We start from the raw sequence: 23,972 nt of genomic DNA on the forward strand, positions 1-23,972 counted from the left end.
TGAAGTAACCAACAGGGCACGCTTTCGGAAAAACACAAAACTAGTTGCGTTACCCCTTCCCTTAAGCACCATCTTGGAAGCTTTCAGAAAATGAAGATACCTGTGCAGCAGAAAAGGGAAAAAAATGACAAAAGTAAGAGATGCTGCCTAAATAATGATTCATTCACAACATACAGTTTTACAACCAAACGTACCAAGAGCAGTGATGCCTTCATTTCTCTTGTCGATGCATATAAAGGAATTAGAAGAAAAACTGCTCAGAGCAAGCAGGACAAGCTCCTCCCAGAAAGCCACCTAACACACTCTTTACCCAATTCCATTTTCCTAAATCCCAGGTCCCCCTATTCACTGGAGTGGAGCGTACAAAGTAGCAGCCAGGTACCTGCAGCTGTAAACTCCCAGAAATCCAGAGTAAAGAAAATGACTTAGTTCAGCTAACGAGTCCCAGGGGGAGAAGGAAGGAGGAGATGAGGACTTCAAAACAGAGCTAAGGCAGAGCCGCTTGCTCAGAAAGGCGGCCAGAGAGGGTGCAGTTCTCTCTGAATTGCCTTCCTCTTTCCTTCCACAACGAACTCAAAGTCCATCACTGCAGCCGTGGATCATGGTGAGCGGTAAATTTTTTCCAGTGAATACTGAGTAAATGTATGACCTCCACCTTTTCAAAAAAAGTAAACTAGCCTTGAGGACATTATGCAAAGTGATAAGCCAGTCACCCAAGGACAACTCCTGTACGATTCCACATACATGAGGTCCCTCGAACAGGCGAATATACTAAGAAACGAAACTGGAAAGCCGGCGTTCAATGGGCACAGAGTTCTGGAGACGGATGGCGGTGATGGTTGCACGACAATGTGAATGTACTTACCACCACTGAACTGTAGACTCCAAACTGGCTACCTTCACCAATTTTATGTTTTGACTATTTCAAGATAGTTAGAAACAAAAGACTTGTTAATTTACAAAACAATTACCAGGCTTCCCTGGTGGCTCAGTGGTTAAGAATCCACCTGCCAATGCAGGGGACACGGGTTCGATCCCTGGTCCGGGAAGATCCCACCATGCCGCGGAGCGACTAAGCCCGTGCGCCACAACTACTGAGCCCACGTGCCACAGCTACCGAAGCCCACGTGCCTAGAGCCCGTGCTCCACAACAAGAGAAGCCACTGCAATCAGAAGCTCGCGCACCACAACGAAGAGTAGCCCCCGCTCGCCACAACTAGAGAAAGCCCACGCACAGCAACGACGACCCAACACAGCCAAAATAAATGAATGAATGAATAAATGAATAAATAAAATTTATTTTTTTTAAAGAATTACCTTTGAAGACCTAAACGAAAATAACCACCAAACTAAAATGGTAAACCTAACAAAATATTATAAAGAATGAAGGAGAAATAAAAACATATTCAGACAAAAAAAACTGTTTAACTAATTAGAATTTTTAAAAATAGCTATGAGTCACGAGTACAGCACAGATCCGAGGGAAAGGAGTGCAGAATGTGCATGCTGCTCTCTTCCCTTTCCAAGAGGGCGCCGCATCTTCCCCTGCCCCGTTCCAGTCTGCTGAAAGTATCATCAAACTTTCTCGATGATAAGAATCCCTGGGGCACAGATTAAATAATACAGATTTTTAGGCTTCTTCCTTAAAAAAATTCCAAGGGAGTATGTCTGGGATTAGAGAGAGGTTCTGGGTTTTGGACTAAGCACAAAAGTGACTCGTGCCAGAATGTGGCGAACCTCAGCCCAGCATAAGCCCTCACCCTTTATCTGTTCAGCGAGAAGTTCGAACAGGTCTCCTCTGCAGGTCAAACTACCACGCCCTGCACTGTACACAGAGTGCCCAGCCTCAAGGCTCATAGACATCCAGCTATGAAAAGCAGTGGAGAGATTGCTGCTCTGATGAATGGCTGAGTAGCTGACAGCAGATCAGCGCCACTTCCCCTGCAACCACATTGGCAGGTACTGGATAGGCAGCCCAAGACTGATCCTCGAGACACCCACGAGGTGGACACGGTCACCGCCCTGGCTCTCAGCCACTTCACAACTGTGGCAGCGAACTGAGGTCCAAGGAGCACAGGAGTCCCATGGAGCCGAGGCGGAGGCCAGAGACTGAGTCAGCTGGAGCAGCTGGCAGGCTCCTCCAGGGCAAGACGCCAGCCAGTAAAGAGGTTTACCCCCAAAAAAAGGATCTTGGGAGCCTCGGGGTACAAGGTAGCCCCCCTACTCTTCACCCCGTCCCCCTAACACACACACACAAAGAAATATCCAGCCCCCAATGGCAGTCAGTACTGCTGACGTTTAGAAACCCTCCTCTAAAACAGACTTACTCTAGACTTGTCCTAGAGAAGACTAACACCAAGGCCTAAGAAGACCCACAAGAAACATGGGGCGTGAAGGTGGAGTCCTACATGTTAGACAAGCTTGGGAAAAACACCTTAGGACTTCCAAAGATCTAACCTAACAAAGCATCAAACCAAGCCTACACAAGTTCAAAGACAGATTTGGGCAAAATTCAACACTTCAGAAGAACATCAGAAAGCAATTACAAGGGAGCTTTCAAAACGTCCAATAAACAATGTAAAAGTCCTAGACGTGCAAAGAAATTTAAAAATGTAACACACGCAAAAAAGAAGGCACTCTTCCTAATAAAAACAAAGCTGACCCACATATTCGATTCTGAAAGATTTAAAGAAACTGCTACACATACATTCCAAGTGTATACATTTGTCAAAAATCAAATGCACAAGTGTGTGCATCTATGTAAAATACTCGAGTTGATTAAAAAATAGTGACGAGACACAGAACTTTAATTACATGAAAACAGAAGACTCAGTATTAAAGTGTACCCAAAACTTCGGAATTTAGTTACATTAACTTTTGATGGAAGGGTGTAGGAATTTTATTGTTGTTGTTGGGGAATTTTTGAAAGGAAGCAGGTATTGCCAATTTGCTTTCAGACTGGCTAGCTAGTAAAAACCTATTACCCTGGGTCACACACAGCCCACCTCCAGCGGGGACTTACACTGTCACTATGAGAACGGCACAGCTCGAGTGGAACGGTGTGCTGCCATACTCAGTCTCCCATAACGATTACGACAAAAAATCCCATCTGAAGGTAACTCTGGCATATTCCAAAACATGGACCAAAGAGACACTCCATGTAAGACCGCGAATATCGACACCTTTTACCCTGAGACTAGCAAACACAGGAAGTCTGTTAGATGGACTAACAATGCAGCCAGTGAGGACGTTAAGAGTGCAGTCAATACAGTGACAAAACTGGACACAAGCTGTATACATAGTAAGACTGTAAGTGTATGGATACGTGTGGCTAGATAAGGACTGGAAAAGAATCTGCAAAATGATACCTGCCATTATAGGATGATGGCATTTGGGATATTTCCTCCCAAATTTTTGTTGTAACGGTAAGCAAAAACAGCAATACTTAAGAGACTGAGAGCTTTGTGGATTCCTATTAGAACTATGATTTCCTAACCAACACTTTTCTCCCTTTCTATAATTAATCGCTCAGATCTGGCTCCTTTCTAGTCTTCTTTTCTCCATCTCTCATGAATATTTCAATGAATTAAAAGGTCTGCATACTAACTCATTTTGCTCTTTTGTCTAGCATGTATTTCTGCCCACTATTGTACTAGATCAGTTCACATATACATGAGATGAAATAAGACATTATGATATTCTTACAGTGACCTACTACTCTCATCTGTGGGATATCAGGAGCAGTCACTGAGAACTAAATGCTTCACCAAATAGCCAAAATGGTACGAGTTAATGAATGAATGAAAGAATGAACGAATGGCTTGTAAGATACTCAGACTGCACCTCCCAGACCTGACTTCCTTTCCAATCATTATCTCCATGAGGGTCCCTTGCAACTTCATGCATGGCCATGTACAATAGGCTTCAGGTGCATTTTCCTAAATCATTGCTCTGATCATTTACTACCTTACTAAAAATTTCCAGGGGTTCCCCTCCGCCAACTAAATAAATCCAAGGTCCTTAAACTCATGACCAAGGCCCTCCATCACCTGGTCCCAATATTCCTTTCTGGATGTACCCTGGAGCCTAGCGCTCTCCTAAATTTTTATGCCAACTGTGCTTCCACAATTCCCTGAATAAACTGTTTCAACTTCCCATCTCAACACTGCTGAGCGCATGGCACGCCCCCCGCCATGTGCATACACATAGACACACATACACAAACACACAGACATCCCCTCCACCAACTGGAGGGATCCTTTCCTAAACCATTAAGTCTGTACACTTGTGTACCACTTAGCACCCGTACTGCTATTTCATCTGATTATATTATGTATTTGACCCTTCTGTGACTGAGCGCCAAGAATAAAGATGATAGCAATGTTTGAACATTAGCTAAATGCCAGGCACTATGTGAAATGCTTTACACAGATTGACTCATTTAATCCTCCCTACGACCTCAAGAGTTGGGTACTGTTACAAATGAGGAAATTAAGGCTTAGAGCAGTCTGCCTAAGGCAAACATCTACAAAGAGGAAAGCTGGGGTTCATACAAAAGCAGTCAAACTACAGAGTCTTGTTATGCTTACGACACCCACCCTCCTAATTTTAATAAATGACTTCTGTAAAAAGTGCTTTGCAGGAGTTATTTTATCCAATGCTAGTGAACATTCATTGCTCCTGAGGGAAATACAGGGCTCGGGTTCTGGCAGCCTTTGGTAACAACATCTTCACCATCTCCTCAATACTTACATAACCTTGTTACGTATGTTTCTACTTAACCTTATTTAATCGCTGTTGTAAATTCATTAACATTGGCCTCACAGCCAGCAGCACTATAACACATACCTGAACCAAGCTTACTCACCTACACACATATTTTCTCCATAAGACACATGACAGTCTTCCTCAGCTGAGGAACACCGGACAGCACTTCAGCCCTCTTTAGGGGCCATTTTAAACTGCAAAATCCCCCCCCCCAAAAAAAATACAAAAATGTGGAAAGCAAGGCACTAAGTAGACCACAAAGATGGCATCTGGGGCTTCCCCGGTGGCGCAGTGGTTGAGAGTCCGCCTGCCGATGCAGGGGACACGGGTTCGTGTCCCGGTCCGGGAAGATCCCACGTGCTGCGGAACGGCTGGGCCCGTGAGCCATGGCCGCTGCGCCTGCGCGTCCGGAGCCTGTGCTCCGCAACGGGAGAGGCCACAACAGTGAGAGGCCCGCGTACCAAAAAAAAAAAGATGGCATCTGTTCCATAGTATGAAAGAAGGAACATACTGTTTTCACCCCAGCTGCTCAAACTAATTAGATTCTGCAAGTACGTCTGCACTGGGTAACAAGCAGCAGAGAACACTAAGTGACCTCAATGACTATGTGCTCTGGCTTTACCTGGCGTTCAGAGCAAACCAACCCAACATCAGGACCCACCATGGGGAACGGCCACAGTTCTACAAACTGCACACAAAGTCAGGAAACCTACAGTCCACTAGGCTATTAAGGAGCCTCTTACGGAAAAACATCTGTGCCCTATGCATTTTATAACACATAAAATCTCTGTGCCCTATGACAAGATCCACATGCTTAGTGAGGTCACCATGCTGTCTGCCCTGGGTCAGAACACGTGTAACATTCAGGCACGAAGACAAGGTCGGGATCGGAAACCGGGAGATACATTCTCACTGCTGACTGGGGTTGGGGATCCACAGCTGTCTTCAATCCAGCCTCAGCTTGCCTGAAGTTACCATCTTCCCCCAGCCCGGGCCCACCTCCCATGCTCTGAGCTGGGCAAGTTACACTTTGAGATTTGAAGCTGGATGAGTTCTCCTTCTCCTCTGTCCCAACCAAGAACCAGGACAGGAATTAAGACACTGGTCTCAGTGTAAAGGTGACAGCAACTCATGCTGGGAATATCACCAGGGACTGGGGGCGATTTTCTAAAATGAGTGAATATAATGTTTAAAACACGATTCCTTGGAGGAACCTGTGTTTGTTAATGCCAGTCTGCTGACTTTACAAAAAACAGAGCCCGTGTCCCACAATCCCTTTATTTGGAAAGAAGTTCGAAAAAATGCCCTAGAGATTTGAGGAACCTGAAGAGACCATCATGAGCTGTTTCAACAGACCGATAACTGCAGCCACTGATCCAAACAAAATGTCACAGTTCATAAAAACTTCTCATTTAGTCCTCAAGTTAAGCAGAAAAATCAGTGAGCGAGTGTGAATGGAAAATGATGTAGCCACAGTGGAACAGAGTATGGAAGCTCCTCAAAATACTAAACATAAACATTAGCATATAATACAGCAATTCAACTTCCTGGGGATGTACTCAAAAGAACTGAAAGCGCAGACTTGGACAAACATTTGAACACCCATGCTCACAGCAGCATTGTTCACAATAGCCAGAAGCTAGAAACAACCCAGATGTCCATTGACAGGTGAACGGATACACGAAACCTACAATGGAGTATTACTCGGCCTGAAAAAGGAATTAAATGCTGGCACCTGCTACAACATGGATGAACCCTGAAGACACTGTGCTGCATGACATAAGCCCAGACACAGCATGACAAACACTGCACGATTCCACTTCTGTGAGGCACCCAGAGCAGTCGAATTCATAGAGGCAAGTGGAACGCCGAAGGCTGAGGGGAGAGGGGCTGGGGAGATAGCGTTCAATGGGCGCAGAGGTCCAGTCGGGGAAGATGAACAAGTTCCGGAGACGAACAGCGATGACGGCTGCACAACAAGGTGAATGTGCCTCGTGTCACCGAACGGCGCACTTAAAAAGAGTTAAAACGCACAATGTGCTGTTGTGTATATTTTACTACAATTTTTTTTTAAAAGCAGTGATCAAAAGGAATTTTACCAAAGCAGTTGCAAGGTAGATAAACGACGAGTCATGCTTATATATGATACATCCCACAAGATCATTCAACGTTACATCTGTGACTTAGAGACCATTCCATTTCTAACACCCAACCTGATTTCTCCCAGGACCAGGGATTGGGGGGGGGGGGTGGGCGTAAGCATAAACCCCAAAGATCAGAGGGGCTTTTCAGAGCTGCTCTGCAGCACCAGCTTTTCCCCCAAGGAACTAGCCCACCTGTAACCTGCTAAGAAGTGTCATATTTCTGCTCCTGAGAAGGATCCTAGATGTAAGGCTGTGCTTGAGCAAAATGGTCTTTCCCACGTTTCTGGAACTTCAGGTCACGTCTATGGCATAATCCCAACAATAGCTGTCTTCGTGAAGAACAATTCTCTTACCCTCATCGAGCCAGCAAATTAATGGCTTTGGGACACGTTTACATTCATCGAAGCAAATGTGCCAGATTATATCAGATTTCCCGACGGCAACGTTTCCAAGTGTTAGTGGGAAGAGGAAGAAAACCAGGTGGGCAATGGCTCACCTGTGCAGCAAAGAGCGATCCGTTTGACCGACCCATCAGACCTCATGAGAGGTTTTCACAGTGCACTTCTGGTGAAATTGCCTATTTATTTACGGGCGCTAAGCATGATCTGGAAAGACAAGCATCTAGCTAATTTGTCTCCTGAATAGCAGAAGGTGCAACAGAATAACAAGGATGATGATGGATGACAAGAAGACCCCCTGACTAGAGTGTACGGGCACCACTGCCATTTCCACGTCACCCAGGAGGAAACTGGCTCACATGCTGTAGCCAAACACAGACAGCGAGATGCCAGGTCCCTGGGTTCACAGACCCCGGAGATTCACAAGACTCTGCTCAAGAAAGGATGATGACACATCTTCCATTTTGCCAAGAAAAGTACTCCCAAGAAACAGAAGGTCTAAATAAGTAGCAACTAGGTAAAAGAAGTGAAAAATTTCAATTTAAATGGTTTGGTTTTGGCTTTCAAGGACGATTTTAATTGTTTTTTTTAATAAAAACTGTATACATTTAAGGTGTATAACATGATGCTTTGATATAAATATACAGTGGGAAATAATTACTGTAGTAAAACCACTTAACATGTCCATTATGTAGTAGTCCTATGTGTATCCGCTATCTCAGTAAATTTCAAGTATACAATACAGTCAAATGAAAATTCTTAAAAAAGCAAATAGGTAAAAGAGATATCCAGGATCAAGTTTATAAAGAGCCCTTCAGCTCTTGACACTGGTGTATCTGTGGCGATTCCTTTGTAAAGACACCTGAGATCCTTACTCCTTTTATACTAGTTAAGACCAGGGTACTTTACGGAATAAGTCTATGGGCATTTCTCAATACAAAAGCACTGAAAACATCAAACCAGGTCTTATTAAAACCGCCATAATACATATTAAAGAAAAAAGGGAAATGTATTAAGAAAAAGACTTTGAAAGAACGGTAACAAATTCTCCCCCAAATTACTAAAAACAATGAAAAATTTCAAGTTTTATCCCAAACACCTATTTTCTTTAATACTGTTATGAACAATCACAACTCTACAACACAATGAGTGAGTCTATATGTAGCATGGACTCCATTTACATTTTTCTTTAGTTAACATAATGAATATGATTAGATGGGTCACTTAAAAATATAAACATTCCCTTCCTCAAATACATTCTTTTCTCCTAGATTTAATTCTATAGATCCAATCACTGAAGCTTACTATTAAATACAACTTTGTGTCAATAAAGGTTTTCATGAACAACAACAGAGTCTTCATAAATACCACTATGAGATTTAGGCATGAAAACAGTAAAAGTCAACTTGATAACTCTGATGCTTATAGACTTCATTACAAATTTACTGCATGTGAATGAAAGTCACCTGATCTCAACAGAAATCTTTTCATTATATTTTTGTAAGGTTTGCTTAAACAACAAAATTGGCTTGATGCAAATAGCAAGCCTCTGTAGTATGGTGTAAATGAGTACAGTCATTAAAAAAAAAATTTTTTTCCCGGGTACAATGTGTTTTTCTTACTTTTTTACCGAAGTATACTTGATGTGCAATATTATATAAGTTACACGTGTACAATGTAGTGATTCACAATTTTTACTAGTTATAAAAATTTTTACTTTACAGAGAACTTTCCCGAAAGGCTTCTGATACTTCAGGAAAGGTACACACTTTGGTACCGAATGACACTTACCTTGCGGTAAATCATATGGCACATGGCTACTCTTAACCTCATCCCCGCACACTGAACATGATAGAAGTATAAGTGGTGAAGAATGGCCAAAACGAGGGTGCAGGCACTCAGCACTCCGGCATAGCCGTAGGCTTCGTACAAAGCAGCAGAATCAGTGGGATTGTAGTTTTCAAAATAACCAATAATTTTCCCCAAAATTATGGGCTGAACTACTCTGGTGCTTTCCTAAAAGTAAAGAAAAAAAGCCTTAATTAGAAATACAAGCCAAACCAGTTTTTTTTAACACAAGCTTTACTTTTATTATGACTTATTAAGAAGGCATTTTGACAAAATGCAACATTCATGGTTCATCTAAAAGAAAAATCCACATATCCGCTATCTTCTATAACACAGGCAGACAACAGTTTTAACCTTAAGCAAAAATTTTACAAAGACAATAAAGCCATAGTACATTGTGCTTCATATACACTGTGGAGGCTCAATAGATATTACAACCGGTGCTTTAGAAAGCATTCGGCAAAATACCAAGCAAGTCTTAGCCGAAGATAAGCTGAAGAAGGGTAAGAAATCTGCTTCCATATGAACAAGCCCTGCTGGCAGCCTGCCCCCGTCCCCTGTACTCTCAACGTCCCAGCCCAACAGAAAGTCAAGATGGTTCACGTACAGGAGACATGCTCTTGCCTTCATCTTCTGTTTTAAGAGTCTTTATGGAATGAGACACTGGCATAAACACATCCACTCTTTCCCAACCCAAACTCCCCATGTCCAAAGATCAAGAGAATGGAGCCCAGCTTCTGCGGGAGCATCACAAAGAAACAAAGCTTGGGAGGTTCGCAGGCTCTCAGCCCCAGGGGGCGCTGTGTGAGTATGTCTCTACCCACTAGAAGCTGGGATGTTCCTTGGAGTCAAAAATTAAACAGGACAGAAGCCAAGCTAAAATATGATGTCATCCATGGTTCTCCATCCACCACACGCTGCTGCAGCTGCTGGCTTGGAAGAAATGTTACCAATCATCTATTCCCCAAGGCAAAAATTAAAATCCTAAACCAACGAGTTCGGAGGCATTGATGCTTACCTCCTGAGAAAGACTTAGTGAAAGCAATTTTCTTTCCCAAAACTAAAGGCAAAACAGCAGCACTTGCCCACCCTGCCAAGTGGCCACTCCACCCCATAACCTACTTCCTCCCTCTCGTCACCCCTCGAAAGTTACCCTTCTCCCCCATCAAGGGAAAACCAAACACTCAACACAAATCCAAGTCACCAAAAGTATAAACACCTCCACCCTCCACATCCTTTCCTCCACAGACTTCTCAAAAGACAAAGTGCCAAAAGTTTGGAAATCTTTCTGGAACTCAGCTTTTCCTTTTAAGCAATCCCTCCTTACTGACACAGACATGGTAAACAAATGACAGGTTGAATTTGATAGCTCTCTTCTGTCCGTCTGAAGCTGAAGAACCCACACACCAGAGGAGGGGGTGGAGGATCCGAAACTCCAAACGCACAACAAAACTAACATGCATTTTGTGCTCAACCAACTAGTACCCAATCAGGATATTTACAGAAAGCTGTCCCCATCCCTCACATCAGTGTGACATCAAACCCCAACCCTCCTGTCTTGCTCTACACACACGTTCACAGGCTGCACCAACTGCCTCGCCTTCCACGAGGTCACGGAAGGTTTCATCTACTACAGACAAGTAAAGTAACACTGTTTAGCTGAACAATCATGATGAGTAAGATCCTCAGATCAGAGCGAGATAATCAGTTCTCAAGGACACAAAGGCTCACTGTTACATTTTCAGCATGCCCCTTCATTCACCCCTAGAGGCATTAAGAGCTCATGGAAGAGCCTCTCATACAGTAGATGGTAAAACACACTGTTTAGAATGTACTGAGATGGATATCTGGAGGCTTACAGAGAGAAGCAAGAATGTCAACCTGTACACATTGGTAATCCCAGCCCGGGTATGGCCAAGGGCAGCCCAGTGCTGCATCCTACAAACCTGGGGCTCTCCACCAGAAGCCCAGTAGTAACAATTGCCATCCCAAACTTTCCTAAAACTTATAATTATCTTTGGGAATCACTGTTCCCTGTTACTCAGCTCTCCGTTTGAGCCTAACGTCAGAAACCCACCAAAGAGAATACCGACAGATGCAACAAATTCAGCAAAATAGAGTACAAAATAAAGGCAGGTCACTACTGCCTAAGCGTCATGATTTTTTCACTGAGACCATCTTTAATAACTCAGTTGAGCAAACAGTCTCATTAAGGAGTAATGCCAGGGACTTCCCTAGTGGTCAGCGGTAAAGAATCCACGTTACAATGCAGGGGACACAAGTTCAATCCCTTGTCAGGGAACTAAGATCCCACATGCCACAGGGCAACTAAGCCCACGTGCCGCAACTACTGAGCTCGTGCACCTCAACTGGAGGCCACGTGCTCTGGAACCCGCACGCCACGACTACAAAGCCCACGCACCCTGGAGCCTGTGCTCCACAACTAGAGAAAACCCGTACGCCACAACTAGAGAGAAGCCCGCACACCACAACGAATATCCCATGTGCCGCAACTGAGACTCGATGCAGCAAAAAAATTAAATGAATTAAATCAATCAACCAATCAATCTTTTTTTTTTTTTAAAGATTAATGCCAGTCCATGGCCCAAAGCTTCCAGACTGCTGTCTGTTCCTGATCCTAACCCTCAACTCGTGAGAAATAAAACAACTGAAAAAATATTCATTATCAAACTTGAAACTAACCAAATGAAAACTTTCTGGATAAGCAGGAACAAGGTCAAAAATTGCTCCAATAAACCCTTCATCTTTGGCACCAACTTATGACCCAGTGAATATTGTTTCCACAAACCAACTGAGAATATATAGTTCTTATTCCTTCACAAGAATTCTTCACAACCGTAAAACCATAAAGGATTTTTAAAACAACCCAATATAATACGACAAAGCCCCATTGTTCGAGGTTTCACAAGAGTCTCTCAGGCAAACATTTCTGGGTGGAGTCCTTCCTATTCAGCCTCCTGAAAGCACCTGACATTTCACCCCACCTCTTACTTCTAAGGGGTATTTCTTACACAGTTCGATGGTAGAACTTCCCCAGTAGGTACAGTTTCTCCTCCATGTTTCCCCATGTTCTTTCTTTCTCTTCCTTCCTTCCTTCCTTTCTTTTTCTTTCTTTCTTTCTTTCCTTATTTACTTACTTGCTTATTTATTTATTTTATCCGGCTGCACCGGGTCTTAGTTGTGGCATGAGGGATCTAGTTCCCCGACCAGGGATCGAACCCGGGCCCCCCCCGCAACTGAGGGCACAGAGTCTTAACCACTGGACCAGCAGGGAAGGCCCTCCTTCACGTACTTTAAATATTTCTTGCCCAAATCTGTCATCTCTGAGTCATGGGAGGAAAAAAAAAAAAAATACAGGAAATAGAAACCATCTAACACACAAAGAAACAAGTAAGTGAGGCTGTGGGAAAATGAACAGGCAGTTAATTTTTAGAAACTGGGGAAGAAGTGACAAAGTTAGAGTTGAGACAGATCCAGAGCTAAGGAGGAAAAGCAGTGACTCTGGAGAAATAATGACCATCAGGATTCTGGATCTGTCTCCACTCCTCTTTCACACTGTGCTCTTCATCGTGACTGCGTCACCTCCAGGAGTTAAGAGCACTCACTGGCCTGAGGCCCAGCCCCCAGTAACTGGTTTAGGTTCAACAGATTAGCGATGGAGCCTTAAATTCCCTCTCCCTGGAAGATTCTGGATGCAGAAACTAACCTCATGTGAACATCTGCTATCTTCCTCTCCTGCATCACCATGGCATCTGAGTCCAGAGGGGCTACAGACGTGCTCTGAAGGACTTACAAGTACCACAGAGGGTTTTAATCAGGATTCCATGAGACATATCGTACTTCCAAGAAAAACCTATATGAACACGAGTCCTGAGGTTCCAGCTAAACAGGGGGAGGGGGGAGCCTTATGAGAGGTTACTGGGAAAAGCAGAGTAAACAAGTTAAGAAAAGCAGAGCTGGATTCCTTTTGCAAACCCAATCTCCACTGACAAGATTCTTTTGAGATTTAGAGCCAACATGCTCTTTCAGGTACAGAGAAGGAGAAGCCCCTACAAACGGAGTTATCAATGTAAACGTCCCTGTGTCTATTTCTCAGACAACAGTCAGCTCAAAATAATCTTTACTCCAGAAAGTCATATTCTAGGGTGGTGCATTCTGCTACATTTCAACACTATTCTGTTTCTCTATTTTTGAAATCTTCAGCGGGGGGGGGGGGGGGACCCCCCAAAACCGCACTGCAGGAAGCAGCTGAAAGAGGAGCACAGAGCTGTTATCAGAAAACAAAAGTTGTTCTCATAAAGTCTTGGCTCTGCGAGCCTCCACTGGAAGCTGCGGCAGGAGAGGAAGCCTCAGGACAGAACGCAAAGAACGCTGGCCTAGGAATCAGACGCGGTGCTTCAGAACCCAGGTCGGCCACCTACAAGTCACATGACCCCCTAAGCCCACCATGTGCCCTCCTGCACCTCCAGGGCCTTGTCTGTGGATTGCCTTGTCTACCTCAGAGGAATCCTGGGACAGCTAAATGGGATACAACAAGCAGCTCAAGGCCCTCTGAAACCAGCATAAAAACAAGTGTAAGCTATGATCCCTTTATTATCCAGAAGTTCTGGGAAGAGACCTGTTCTGTTCTGAATGGCAGAGGCTGGTTTCACAAAGGGCTTGGAAAAACCCATTGCTTCTTACGGGCGATCATAGCAGGACAAGCACTCTTGAGAAGCCATTCATAAAAGCCAACGTTTCTGGAAGGTAATAAAAAGTTTCGGTTCCAAGCAGCTTTTAAAAATTTGAACCATTATAAAGGCAGTCTTGTAAAAATGAGTCACCTACTTGCCTGACTTCTTAAAAAACGACGGGTTGGGATGGGTGGGGGGGTGAGTGAAATATAGGTGAAGGAGATTAAAAGGTACAGTCTTACAGTTATAATATAAATAAGGCAAGAGAATGCAACGTAGAGCACAGGAAATAGAGTCAACAATATTGGAGAACTTTCTATGGTGACAGAGGGTAACTAGACTTACGGGGGTGATCATTCTGTAACGTATAGAAATATTTAATCACTACGTTGTCGTGATTAAACCTGAAACTAGTATAATACTGTAAGTCAATCATGCTCCAAGTTTTTAAAAAAACTTTTAATTGTTATAATAAAAACTTTCATATGTTTAAAAAAAAAGGCAAGAGAGTGGATTGAAAAGCATCACCCTCATTTATGACTCAAGGTCATCGCTATGGGAATCACGGATAGCTAGTGGCGACTGTATACACTCAAGAACCAGCGGGCGCGCGCAGCAGGCCTGCCCTGCAGCTCCCCCATATCCTCTGCTCAGTGCTCCCTCTCCCTCGCTGTGTGGCCCTCAGTGGTTGCTCATATGGCCCACAGTACCTTTCCCACCAGTAGCCACTCCTCAGTCTTCTGGGTTGAGTGGAAGTGAGAGACAGGTGGAAGGAAGTGTTAGGAAATAAATGCAAAGGCCCAGTACAGCTCTCGGGGAACCAGAGCACTCTGCTTACTTCCAACCCATCAGCTGAGCTCCAGAGTGAGTTTAAACAAACATGTGCCTTCCTACAGGCTCCACCTGGACCAGAGACAAATCAGCAAAAGTGGCCTCAGAAAAAGGCCAAATGAGGCCTTTCTAAGGGTAAGGCGGGGGCCACTTCTAAGGGTCCCGGGAATAATACATGACCCCCCAGGCCACTCCTCCCCTCTCAGGGGAAGGGACTGGGCGAACCCACACTTGCTCTTTGAGGTCACCCCACTTGCACACCAGCAGGCAGGCAGAGACCTCATCTCTCAGCGAGAAGGCCCCTGAGGACCTGGGGAGGCAGCCTCTGTGTCTCTGGCCCAGGCAAGAGGCTTCAGGCTCCTCCTCTCCGACCGGAGGGCCCTGGGCAGGCAGAGACCTGTCCTCCCCACCTGCGGTCCCCGTGAAGGTACACACGGCAGCCAGGCGTGCTGCGAACTCGCTGGTTGTTCTGTTCTACTTAGGGGTGGCCTGCGAGCGCTCCATGTTCAGCATCAGCCTGGTACTTGTTTCTCCAACCATTATGATCACTCCTCAATTATCAGAGGACAGAGGTTTTCATACTTCAAAATCCTAATCCCGAAAACCCCACCCTGGGCTGGAATCACCTGCCTCTTCCTGCTGGTGCGCCAGAAGTGCCGCGGAGGCCCCACCTGCACTGTGGGTGGTCACAGCACACCGCCCGGGAGTCATGGATGGTCCACAAGGCATGCTGTGCACCAGAGGAATTAAAAGAGGGCTGGAGGTCACAAAGGAAACATCCGCGTTTTAGAGAACCCTGGACGGAGTACTGAGCATACACCTTCCTCTATCTAAAATACGAAGACCAGGGACTTCCCTGGTGGCGCAGTGGTTAAGACTCTGCGTTGCCCATGCAGGGGGCCCGGGTTCGATCTCTGGTCAGGGAACTAGACCCCACAGGCACGCCCCAAAAAAGAGTTCGCATGCCAGTGGTTAAGAATCCACCTGCCAGTGCAGGGGACTCGGGTTCTCTCAAAGATGGAACACTGCATCACAGAGATGTCCCCACCCTCTGGCACAACGGCCAAGCCACCTTCATCATCAACGAGAACTCAATCTCCCAGCACCACCCAGTCACCTGTGAGGGGACAGAATCCTCTGGTTTCTGCAGCTGTGCGGGACAGACTTCACCTACCCAGCTGCCCACAGGGCCCTTCAGGACAGCGAAGCCTTTTAAACAAGAGCCACACCATAAAAAAAAGGGGTGGAAGACCTAAATAAACATTCCTCCAAAAAAGACATACAGATGCCCCACAAACACATTTTAAACTGCTGCTCAACATCACTAATTATTACAGGAATACAAGTCAAAACTACAGTGAGATTTATCACCTCACACCGGTCAGAAAAGCCATCATCAAAAAACCTGTAAACAATAAATGCTGGAGAGGGTGTGGAGAAAAGGGAACCCTCTTGCACTGCTGGTGGGAATGTAAATTGGTACAGTCACTATGGAGAACAGTATGGAGGTTCCTTAAAAAACTAAAAATAGAGCTACCATGTGACCCAGCAATCCCAGTCCTGGGCATATACCCGCAGAAAACCAGCATTACAAAAGCTACATACACCCCAATGTTTATTGCAGCACTATCCACAAGACTCTTCTATAGCCAGGACGTAGAAGCAACCTAAGTGCCCATCGACAGATGAATGGATAAAGATGATGTAGCACATGTATACAGTGGAATATTACTCAGCCATCGAAAGGAACGAAATTGTGCCATTTGCAGAGACGTGGAGAGACCAAGAGAAGTCAGAAAGAGAAAAACAAATATATAATATTGCGTACATGTGGACTCTAGAAAAATGGTACAGATGAACTTACTTGCAAAGCAGAAATCGAGACACAGTGTACAGAACAAACTCATGGACACCAGGGAGGGAACTGGGGGTGGGGGGGGAGACAGGATAAATCGGGACTGACATATACACACTACTATGCAAAAAAGAGAGAACTAATGAGAACCTACTGTACAGCACAGGGAACTCTACTCAATGCTCTGTGGTGACCTAAACGGGAAGGAAATCTAAAACAGAGGGGATCTATGTATACATTAACTGATTCACCTTGCTATATAGCAGAAATAAGACAGCATTGTAAGGAAACTATACTCCAATAAAAAAAAAAAAAAAAAGAGCCACACCTCCCACCTACAAACCACCTAGCCGACCCATCTCACCCCCAATAAAAAACATATTTATGACAACTCACCACCTTCTCCACCTAAAACAACTCTTTCATAGCAACTGCATCTTCTATCCCTCCTGCTCTCACACACTCACAGGCCGGCCCTGTCCCCACGGCAGCACTAAGGTACCACAGAGAGCACAAGCCACCCAGGTGGATTTGCAGCAGACCTCCAGCGAGCTGCAGCCAGAACGGGTAGGCTGATTGACACTGTGCCCCCGGAGAGGACTGTCTCACTAGGGGATCTCAACCCAGAACCTTCTGGGTCATGGTGGTCACTGACCTCACAGCTTTCTGCCTTAGGTTTTCCCCTGCACACCCCCCTCCTACACCCTCTGCAAATGCCAGCTACCAAGACTCTGCTTTCAACCAGCAATCCACTCCCACAGCCAGGGACAGAAACCAGAACGTGTGGTGCACAGAATTCGTGGTGAAGCTGGAGCCCCTCCCCGTGGGGGGGCTCTGGCTCTCAGTGCCCGGCCCGCTGGGAAGGGCCAGCCCAGCGAAGGGTTATGCTCTCTTCCGAGCTCTGGGCACCTCCAACCCAGATGCAGGGCCACGGGTTCCGTTCCGCTGGAAGGGGGAAGGTGAAGACACCTTCTTAGGAAAGCATTTATCAGATGTGACCTGGTCAAGTTAACAATTATTTGTTGAGCCCCTGTAAAATGTCTTATGTTGTTGTGGGCTCAGGTCCAAGTCTACTTTCTCCAAACCACAGGGCACATACTCTTTGAGGTTGCAGGATTTTCTTTTGGTCAAGGATCACTTTCAGCAGAGTTATGCTGAGCGCCAAGAACACCCTAACATAATACGTCTTTCCTTTTCAGCGCCATCCCTCCACGACACTATGTTTCTGATTAAAAAACTGATTAGTTTAACAGATTAGTTAAAAGAAAAATAGTAACCCCCCTGGAGGTCCACTCCTTTTAAGGACCTGTCCATTCTAAAGCTAAATACGACCGCTGGGCTACGTGTTTCCTAGACAAGGTTTATCCTCAGACCTTAAAACGACCGGCCTCTCCCCACCCGTCGCATCCATCTCATTACTGAGCCACATACACTGAAAAGCAATGCGCTGTATGTAACAGCTTTTACCTCAATTAACGTAAAAATTCCCAACACTAAATAGGATTTCCAGTAACACTTTATGATTGCTTTCGTTAAAGAAGGCTCCCGTGTATCTTTCTCGGCTCTCAAAACTTCCTGATCCCAGCACCTGCAATGAAGAAACAAAGCACAGTACAGAACAGCCCCGCCATAGTTAAAACAGGGGAGGTGGCAGAGTGGAAGATAGGCCTTCACTACAGGGCACTCTGTGGTTGTCCCATAAATGCTGGTTAACTGCTTGCAGGGCTCCTGAAAGAGGAGCGGTGCAGACCCTGAAGGACCAGGAAAACGGGCTCTGAGGGGAACAGTCACAGTCTTGGAAACAAGTTACTTCCAAGCTTTGTTGTATTCGCAGCACCACGAGCAGCTCAAGAGGGCAGACAGCCTCCTCCAGGGACACCACCTCCGGGGACAGAGCTCAGCATCCGGGGCCTTGGCTGCTGGCTCCCTCCCCTTCCACAAACGCACAGGAAACACGGGTCTCCCCGGCCTCCCAAGTGGGCTAAGCCCAGCGTCAGCCTCAGGGGGCTGAGCGTGCAATGTCATGGGCAAGGAGGCTGCAGAAGAACCCAGAGGAAGGTAAAACCCACTCCAAACCATTAGCCACATGTAGAAACTCTCACCCTTCCTTCCCCTTCCCCTCACTGCCTGCTACTTACCCCTGCAGCTCTTCTCCAAGGTGCTTGGAGCGATCTTCCGGAAGCACTGAATACATGTCATCTTCTTCTAATCTGCGTTTGTGACCAATTTTAAACAAGGGGTTTAGCCACCTGTTAAAAATTAAAAGGAGAGTGACATATATGCAAACTACACATCTGTCTAATTAGAATCCCACATCGATGGCCTTTGTTTTTTTATTTTTTTAGTTTTTTATTTTTATTATTATTATTTTTGCGGTACGCAGGCCTCTCACTGCTGTGGCCTCTCCCGTTGTGGAGCACAGGCTCCGGACGCGCAGGCCTAGCGGCCATGGCTCACGGGCCCAGCCGCTCCGCGGCACGTGGGATCTTCCCGGACCGGGGTACGAACCCGCGTCCCCCGCATCGGCAGGCGGACTCTCAACCACTGCGCCACCAGGGAAGCCCCAGGCCTTTGTTTTTTAAAAAAAATTTTTTTTTAATTAAAAAGAGGTCTACAGAAATAGGTCTACATTTTAAATATAGAGAGATATGGGGGAAGAAAATTAGATGCGTATTTACACACACACACACACACACACACACACACACACTCTCTAACTCTATATGCCGAGAGGCCCTGGAAGAAATGACACACTGGTAGCAAGGAGCATTCACGCCTCCAGATCTTGGTGTTTTGGTTTTTTAACATACACAGTAATAATTTTTTTTTCCTTCTAATGAAAACTTTTAAGGTCAACTCTCAGCAGCTTTCAAGTAACACAGTATTATTAACCACAGACACTATGCTGGACATTCCGTCTCCATGACCTCTTTCTTTTATAACTGAAGTTTGTGCCTTTTGGTCCCCTTGACCCAGATCTCAGCTTTTTAACATCCTTCCTAAGAGGAACCAGCTCTCCTTGAGGCAATGGCTGATTCCAAGGTTGGTTCAGTGTGTGTCAGCACCTGACAATTAGCTTTTTTCATCCTACGTGCCCGTCTGATACGCACCCAGCCCTTGACCCCAACAAGGCAGGAGTGCAGGTACAAGCTCACTCACGTGCGCGTGCCCTCCCTGCCTCCCTCCCTCCGTCTCCCTCTCTCTCTGGGGCTGCGTGACCCCAGGTGTGCCTCGTACCCTTCAGGACACGTGAGTGATAAGCCTTGCCATTTCAGAACTCCCTCTTGGTCGTTGCTGAGACACGTCTCACAATCGTAAGAACCACAAGGGCCGGTCCAGCCACAACATGGGCCCCAAAAGAGGAAACTTCTGTGCGGGCTGTTGTAACTAGAGCGGGTCCAGGTGAGTAGAGCCCCAGGCATTCCCAGCAACAGCATCACTATCCACGGGCCAGGACCAACGGCAGAGAAAGTACAAGATGGGCCTGGACATCTTGCACCATAGAATAAGGAAGCTCTAAAGTACTCACAAGGGTGTGTGCAAAAGACAGAGGAGGCAGCTTGAAGGGCTCTTGCTAGCCAAATCTGGGATACCTTAGGTACTAAATAAATGTCAGTGAATTAGAACCCATTAAATAACAAAAGAATCCATGACTTTATTGCTTCGTAAACAGGAGAGAAGGGAAAGCTGTTGCAGTCTAAAATGCAAACAAATATAGAAGGAACAATGGAGCCAGAAAATTATCAATGGAAGTTAAACCTAGTGGGTGAAAGCTTGATGTGAACCATGATATTTACATAATCTCAAATTACCTCTCTACAAATTACTTATTATTAATGGAAAAAACAGTAACTATACAAAGGACTAAAACAAAAAAATTATCCGAATCTATTATGGATTATTTAAATGATAATGATTAATATACAGAGACAGCCCAAAGGTTAACGCCATTCTACTCACTTTGCCAGAGTAAGGAAATTTCCAAGGCCAGACAATAATAACCCATGAAAGCAGAGACCACACTTCTCTCTCTCTCTCTTTTTTTTTTTTTTTTTTTTTTTGCTGTGTTGGGTTTTCGTTGCTGCATGCGGGCTTTCTCTAGTTGTGGCGAGCAGGGGCTACTCTTCGTTGTGCTGTGCGGGCTTCTCACTGTCACGGCTTCTCTTGCTGCAGAGCACAGGCTCTAGGGGCGCGGGCTTCAGTAGTTGTGGCACGCAGGCTCAGTAGCTGTGGCTCGCGAGCTCTTAGAGCGCAGGCTCAGCAGTTGTGGCGCACGGGCTCAGCTGCTCCATGGCACGTGGGATCTTCCTGGCCCAGGGATCAAACCCGTGTGCCCTGCATTGGCAGGCGGATTCCCAACCACCGCGCCACCAGGGAAGCCCCACACTTCTTTTATTGCGTTATTCCTAGCACGGTACAGGTAGAGAGGAGATGCTAAAGAATTCTTTGTTGAATAAATGAATGTCTATGAATTATTAAAGAAGCAGTAAGAGAGACTGAGCGTCAGATTTTGCTAATAACCCTGGTAGCTTGGCACCTCTAAAGATCCCCGGACCGGGAGGCAGAAGACTGGATTCTAGTGCCAGCAGTGGTACTGAGGTCCCAGGGCCTCAACTGTCCCCCCCCCATCTCCTTCTCCACTCCAGTTCAGCATCTCCATGACCCTTAATATCTCTAGGTCTCAATTTCCTTCCAAAGTAAAAGTATAAATCTGTGAGCATCACCACTGAACAGGTTCGAAAAATGTTTTGCCATTTATCCTACACTTATTCCCTACCGAAAACGCTCAGGCAATTAACACTGGGATTCACCCTGAAAGGCCCTCTTTAAAAGTCTACTTGCACAGGAAAAGATTCTCAACGTCACTCGTCGTCAGGGAAATGCAAATGAAAACCACAATGAGAGGCCACCTCACATGTATTAGGATGGCTGTCATGAGGAAGGAAGGGAGGGAGGGAGGGAGGGAAATAACAAGTGCTGGCAAGGATGCAGAGAAACTGGAACCCTCGCACACTGCTGCTGCTGGAAGTGTAAAATGGTACATAGTCACAAAGGACAGACACCGTATGATTCCACTTAAATGAAGTACTTAGCCAAACTCGGAGAGAAACAAAGCAGCACTGTGGTTGCCAGGGGCGGGGCGGAAGGAGAGCCGGGAGTTAGTGTTTAATGACACACTGAGGCAGGATGAAAAGAGTTCTGGAAATCGGTTGCACAACAACGTGCATGTATTTCACACTACTGAACCATGTGCTTAAAAATGGTCAAGAGGGTAAATGTTATTTTATATGCATTTTACCACAATTTTTAAAAACGTAACGATACTTTGCCGCTTTCCGCTTTCCGATTGCGTGACCTTGAATCAGCCACGTGACCTCTCAGTACTGGCCTCCGGCAACCGGGGAGAACACCTGGAGATGATAACACCTCCCCGGGCTGCTGAGCCATCAACTGAAGGACAGCGATCTGGAGCATTCCCGCGTGGGCCCCAGCAGAAAACAGAAGAAGTTGCTCAGTTAAGCAAAAATTTCTTTCCCCACAGCTCTTGATTTAAGGACCCTCACAAACCCCTTCACTTCCCCATCAGGCATGAAGGTTTTCATTTCCGTCGGAAGGCAAGCTGACTGACAGGAGCCTAAAGTACGTGTCGCCACCTAAACAGTTAGACGTGGAGACCTGCGGCAGCTGGCACCCTGACTCCAGCGTATCCCTGACGGCATGGGGATCACGGCCGAATCAGCCGCCCCTCAGCCCAGGTCCAACCCAGGAGTCCTCCTCGCCGCCAGGGTGCGTGCTCTCCCCTTCCTCCTCCCCCACAGGTCTTCCTCCAGCAGCAGCACTTCCTCCTAACTGTCCCACCGCAAACAGCGACTCCCTCCAGGCAATGACAACTCACAGGCCCTGTGGAAAGCTCCACGGGCCTTGCGTGCCACGGTGCCTGGCACAGATGTCGCTGGAACCCATCCAGCGTGACATCAGAACACCCACACTGCTGATGAACTATCTTGAAACGGGTCACCACCCTGGCTTTCCGGGAGTGGCCCACAGCCAAATCCAATTAGACGTGGGTGGCAATGTTCAAGCTAGAATCTTCTCTCCTTTCCTCTGTAACTTTCCCCAGTTCTTAAAACTTGCTCAAAATCCATTTTCTCATCCCTGCTCTTTTTATCCACTTCCTGTTCTAAGCGAAGCAGCCGTGCAAGCTGCGTGCCCCCAGCTCCCTCCGTACCCTCTACCCTGGGGTCCACCAGGGTCCTCCCAGGCTGTGGGCACTGCAGAGCCTTCCTGCCTCTCTGAGCTTCCAGGCCTTTTCTGCTTCAGCCCTGGCCTTCTTATCTCCCTTTCCTCCCACCAGCTACTCCCCTCCTTGCACGCCTTCGTAGCGTCCCTTGTCTCATCACCACACGGCTTCCAAATACTTTTTCCCACGCTACAACCGACCCTGAGCATCTACAACTACTGTGCATGGGTAACCGTCCTCATCGCCTCCTCAGAAATAATTTTTTAATTAATTTTTATTGGAGTTGATCTAGTGTTGTGTTAGTTTCTACTGCTCAGCAAAGTAGATCAGTTACACATATACATACATCCACTCTTTTTTAGATTCTATTCCCCTATAGGTCATTACAGAGTACTGAGCAGAGTTCTGTGTGCTCTGCAGGAGGTTCTTATTAGTTATCTATTTTGTATTTAGTAGTGTGTACATGTCAATCCCAGTCTCGCAGTTTATCCCTCCCCTCCAAAAAAAATTTTTTTGACACAGTTGCACGCAATTCAGTTAACACTGAGAATAAAACAAGGAGTCACAAGTAAAATATTACTCATGCTGACCACCTCCCAGGGTTCTGAAGGGACTGAAGCAGTATTGGTTGGAACTAACGAGTAAGGGACCTCACAGCCAGCAGGTGATACCTTATCTACTTAGCACAGCACACACAGCCACCACCAGATACAGGACTCAATTCGTCACCGAGATCCCTCTACGCCGGCGAGCGCCTGCGCGGACTCACCTCTGAATATCTGGCCTTTAGTGTCTGTTCCAATCAAACGCTTTCTTCCAAACTATTAAACTTCTTCCCCCACGACGGACGACAGAGCCCTTGCTTCCAAGTTCCAGGTATCCCTCCTGAGAGTTCGGGGTATGACTGCCTACCCGAGCAAGCCTTGGACGCTACTCATTGGCATTTGTGAAACCGCAGAGCAAAGGAAAGAAACCACCTCTCTTGGGTCAAAGAACCATTCCAGCAGCTGAATCAAATGCACGTGAACAAGTAATGCACATTTTCTTAATTAAAAGGATGCCTAGGGGACGCCCCTGGCAGTCCAGTGGTTAAAGACTCTGCACTTCCACTGCAGCGTGCGGGTTCGATCCCTGGTCGGGGAGCTGAGATCCCGCGTGCATGCGGTGTGGCCAAAAACAAGGATGTCTAACTCA

General features: G+C 46.0%; 1 protein-coding gene across 4 annotated transcripts in view; it reads right to left on the reverse strand.

Moving 5' to 3' along the window:
- The window catches only part of ABCC4 (ATP binding cassette subfamily C member 4 (PEL blood group)), a 225,211-nt gene that overhangs the window by 166,459 nt on the left and 34,780 nt on the right, over positions 1-23,972 (reverse strand). For all 4 annotated transcript variants that reach the window (XM_067016881.1, XM_059042306.2, XM_067016882.1 and 1 more), the window contains exons 2-4: positions 18,676-18,786; positions 18,005-18,125; positions 9,101-9,325 (exon numbers count right to left, since the gene is read on the reverse strand). In XM_067016881.1, the coding sequence (XP_066872982.1) occupies positions 9,101-9,325; positions 18,005-18,125; positions 18,676-18,786 (457 nt within the window). The remainder of the gene's footprint in view (positions 1-9,100; positions 9,326-18,004; positions 18,126-18,675; positions 18,787-23,972) is intronic.

The sequence above is a fragment of the Kogia breviceps genome, chromosome 16 (assembly GCF_026419965.1).
Source record: "Kogia breviceps isolate mKogBre1 chromosome 16, mKogBre1 haplotype 1, whole genome shotgun sequence".
Taxonomy (NCBI): domain Eukaryota; kingdom Metazoa; phylum Chordata; class Mammalia; order Artiodactyla; family Physeteridae; genus Kogia; species Kogia breviceps.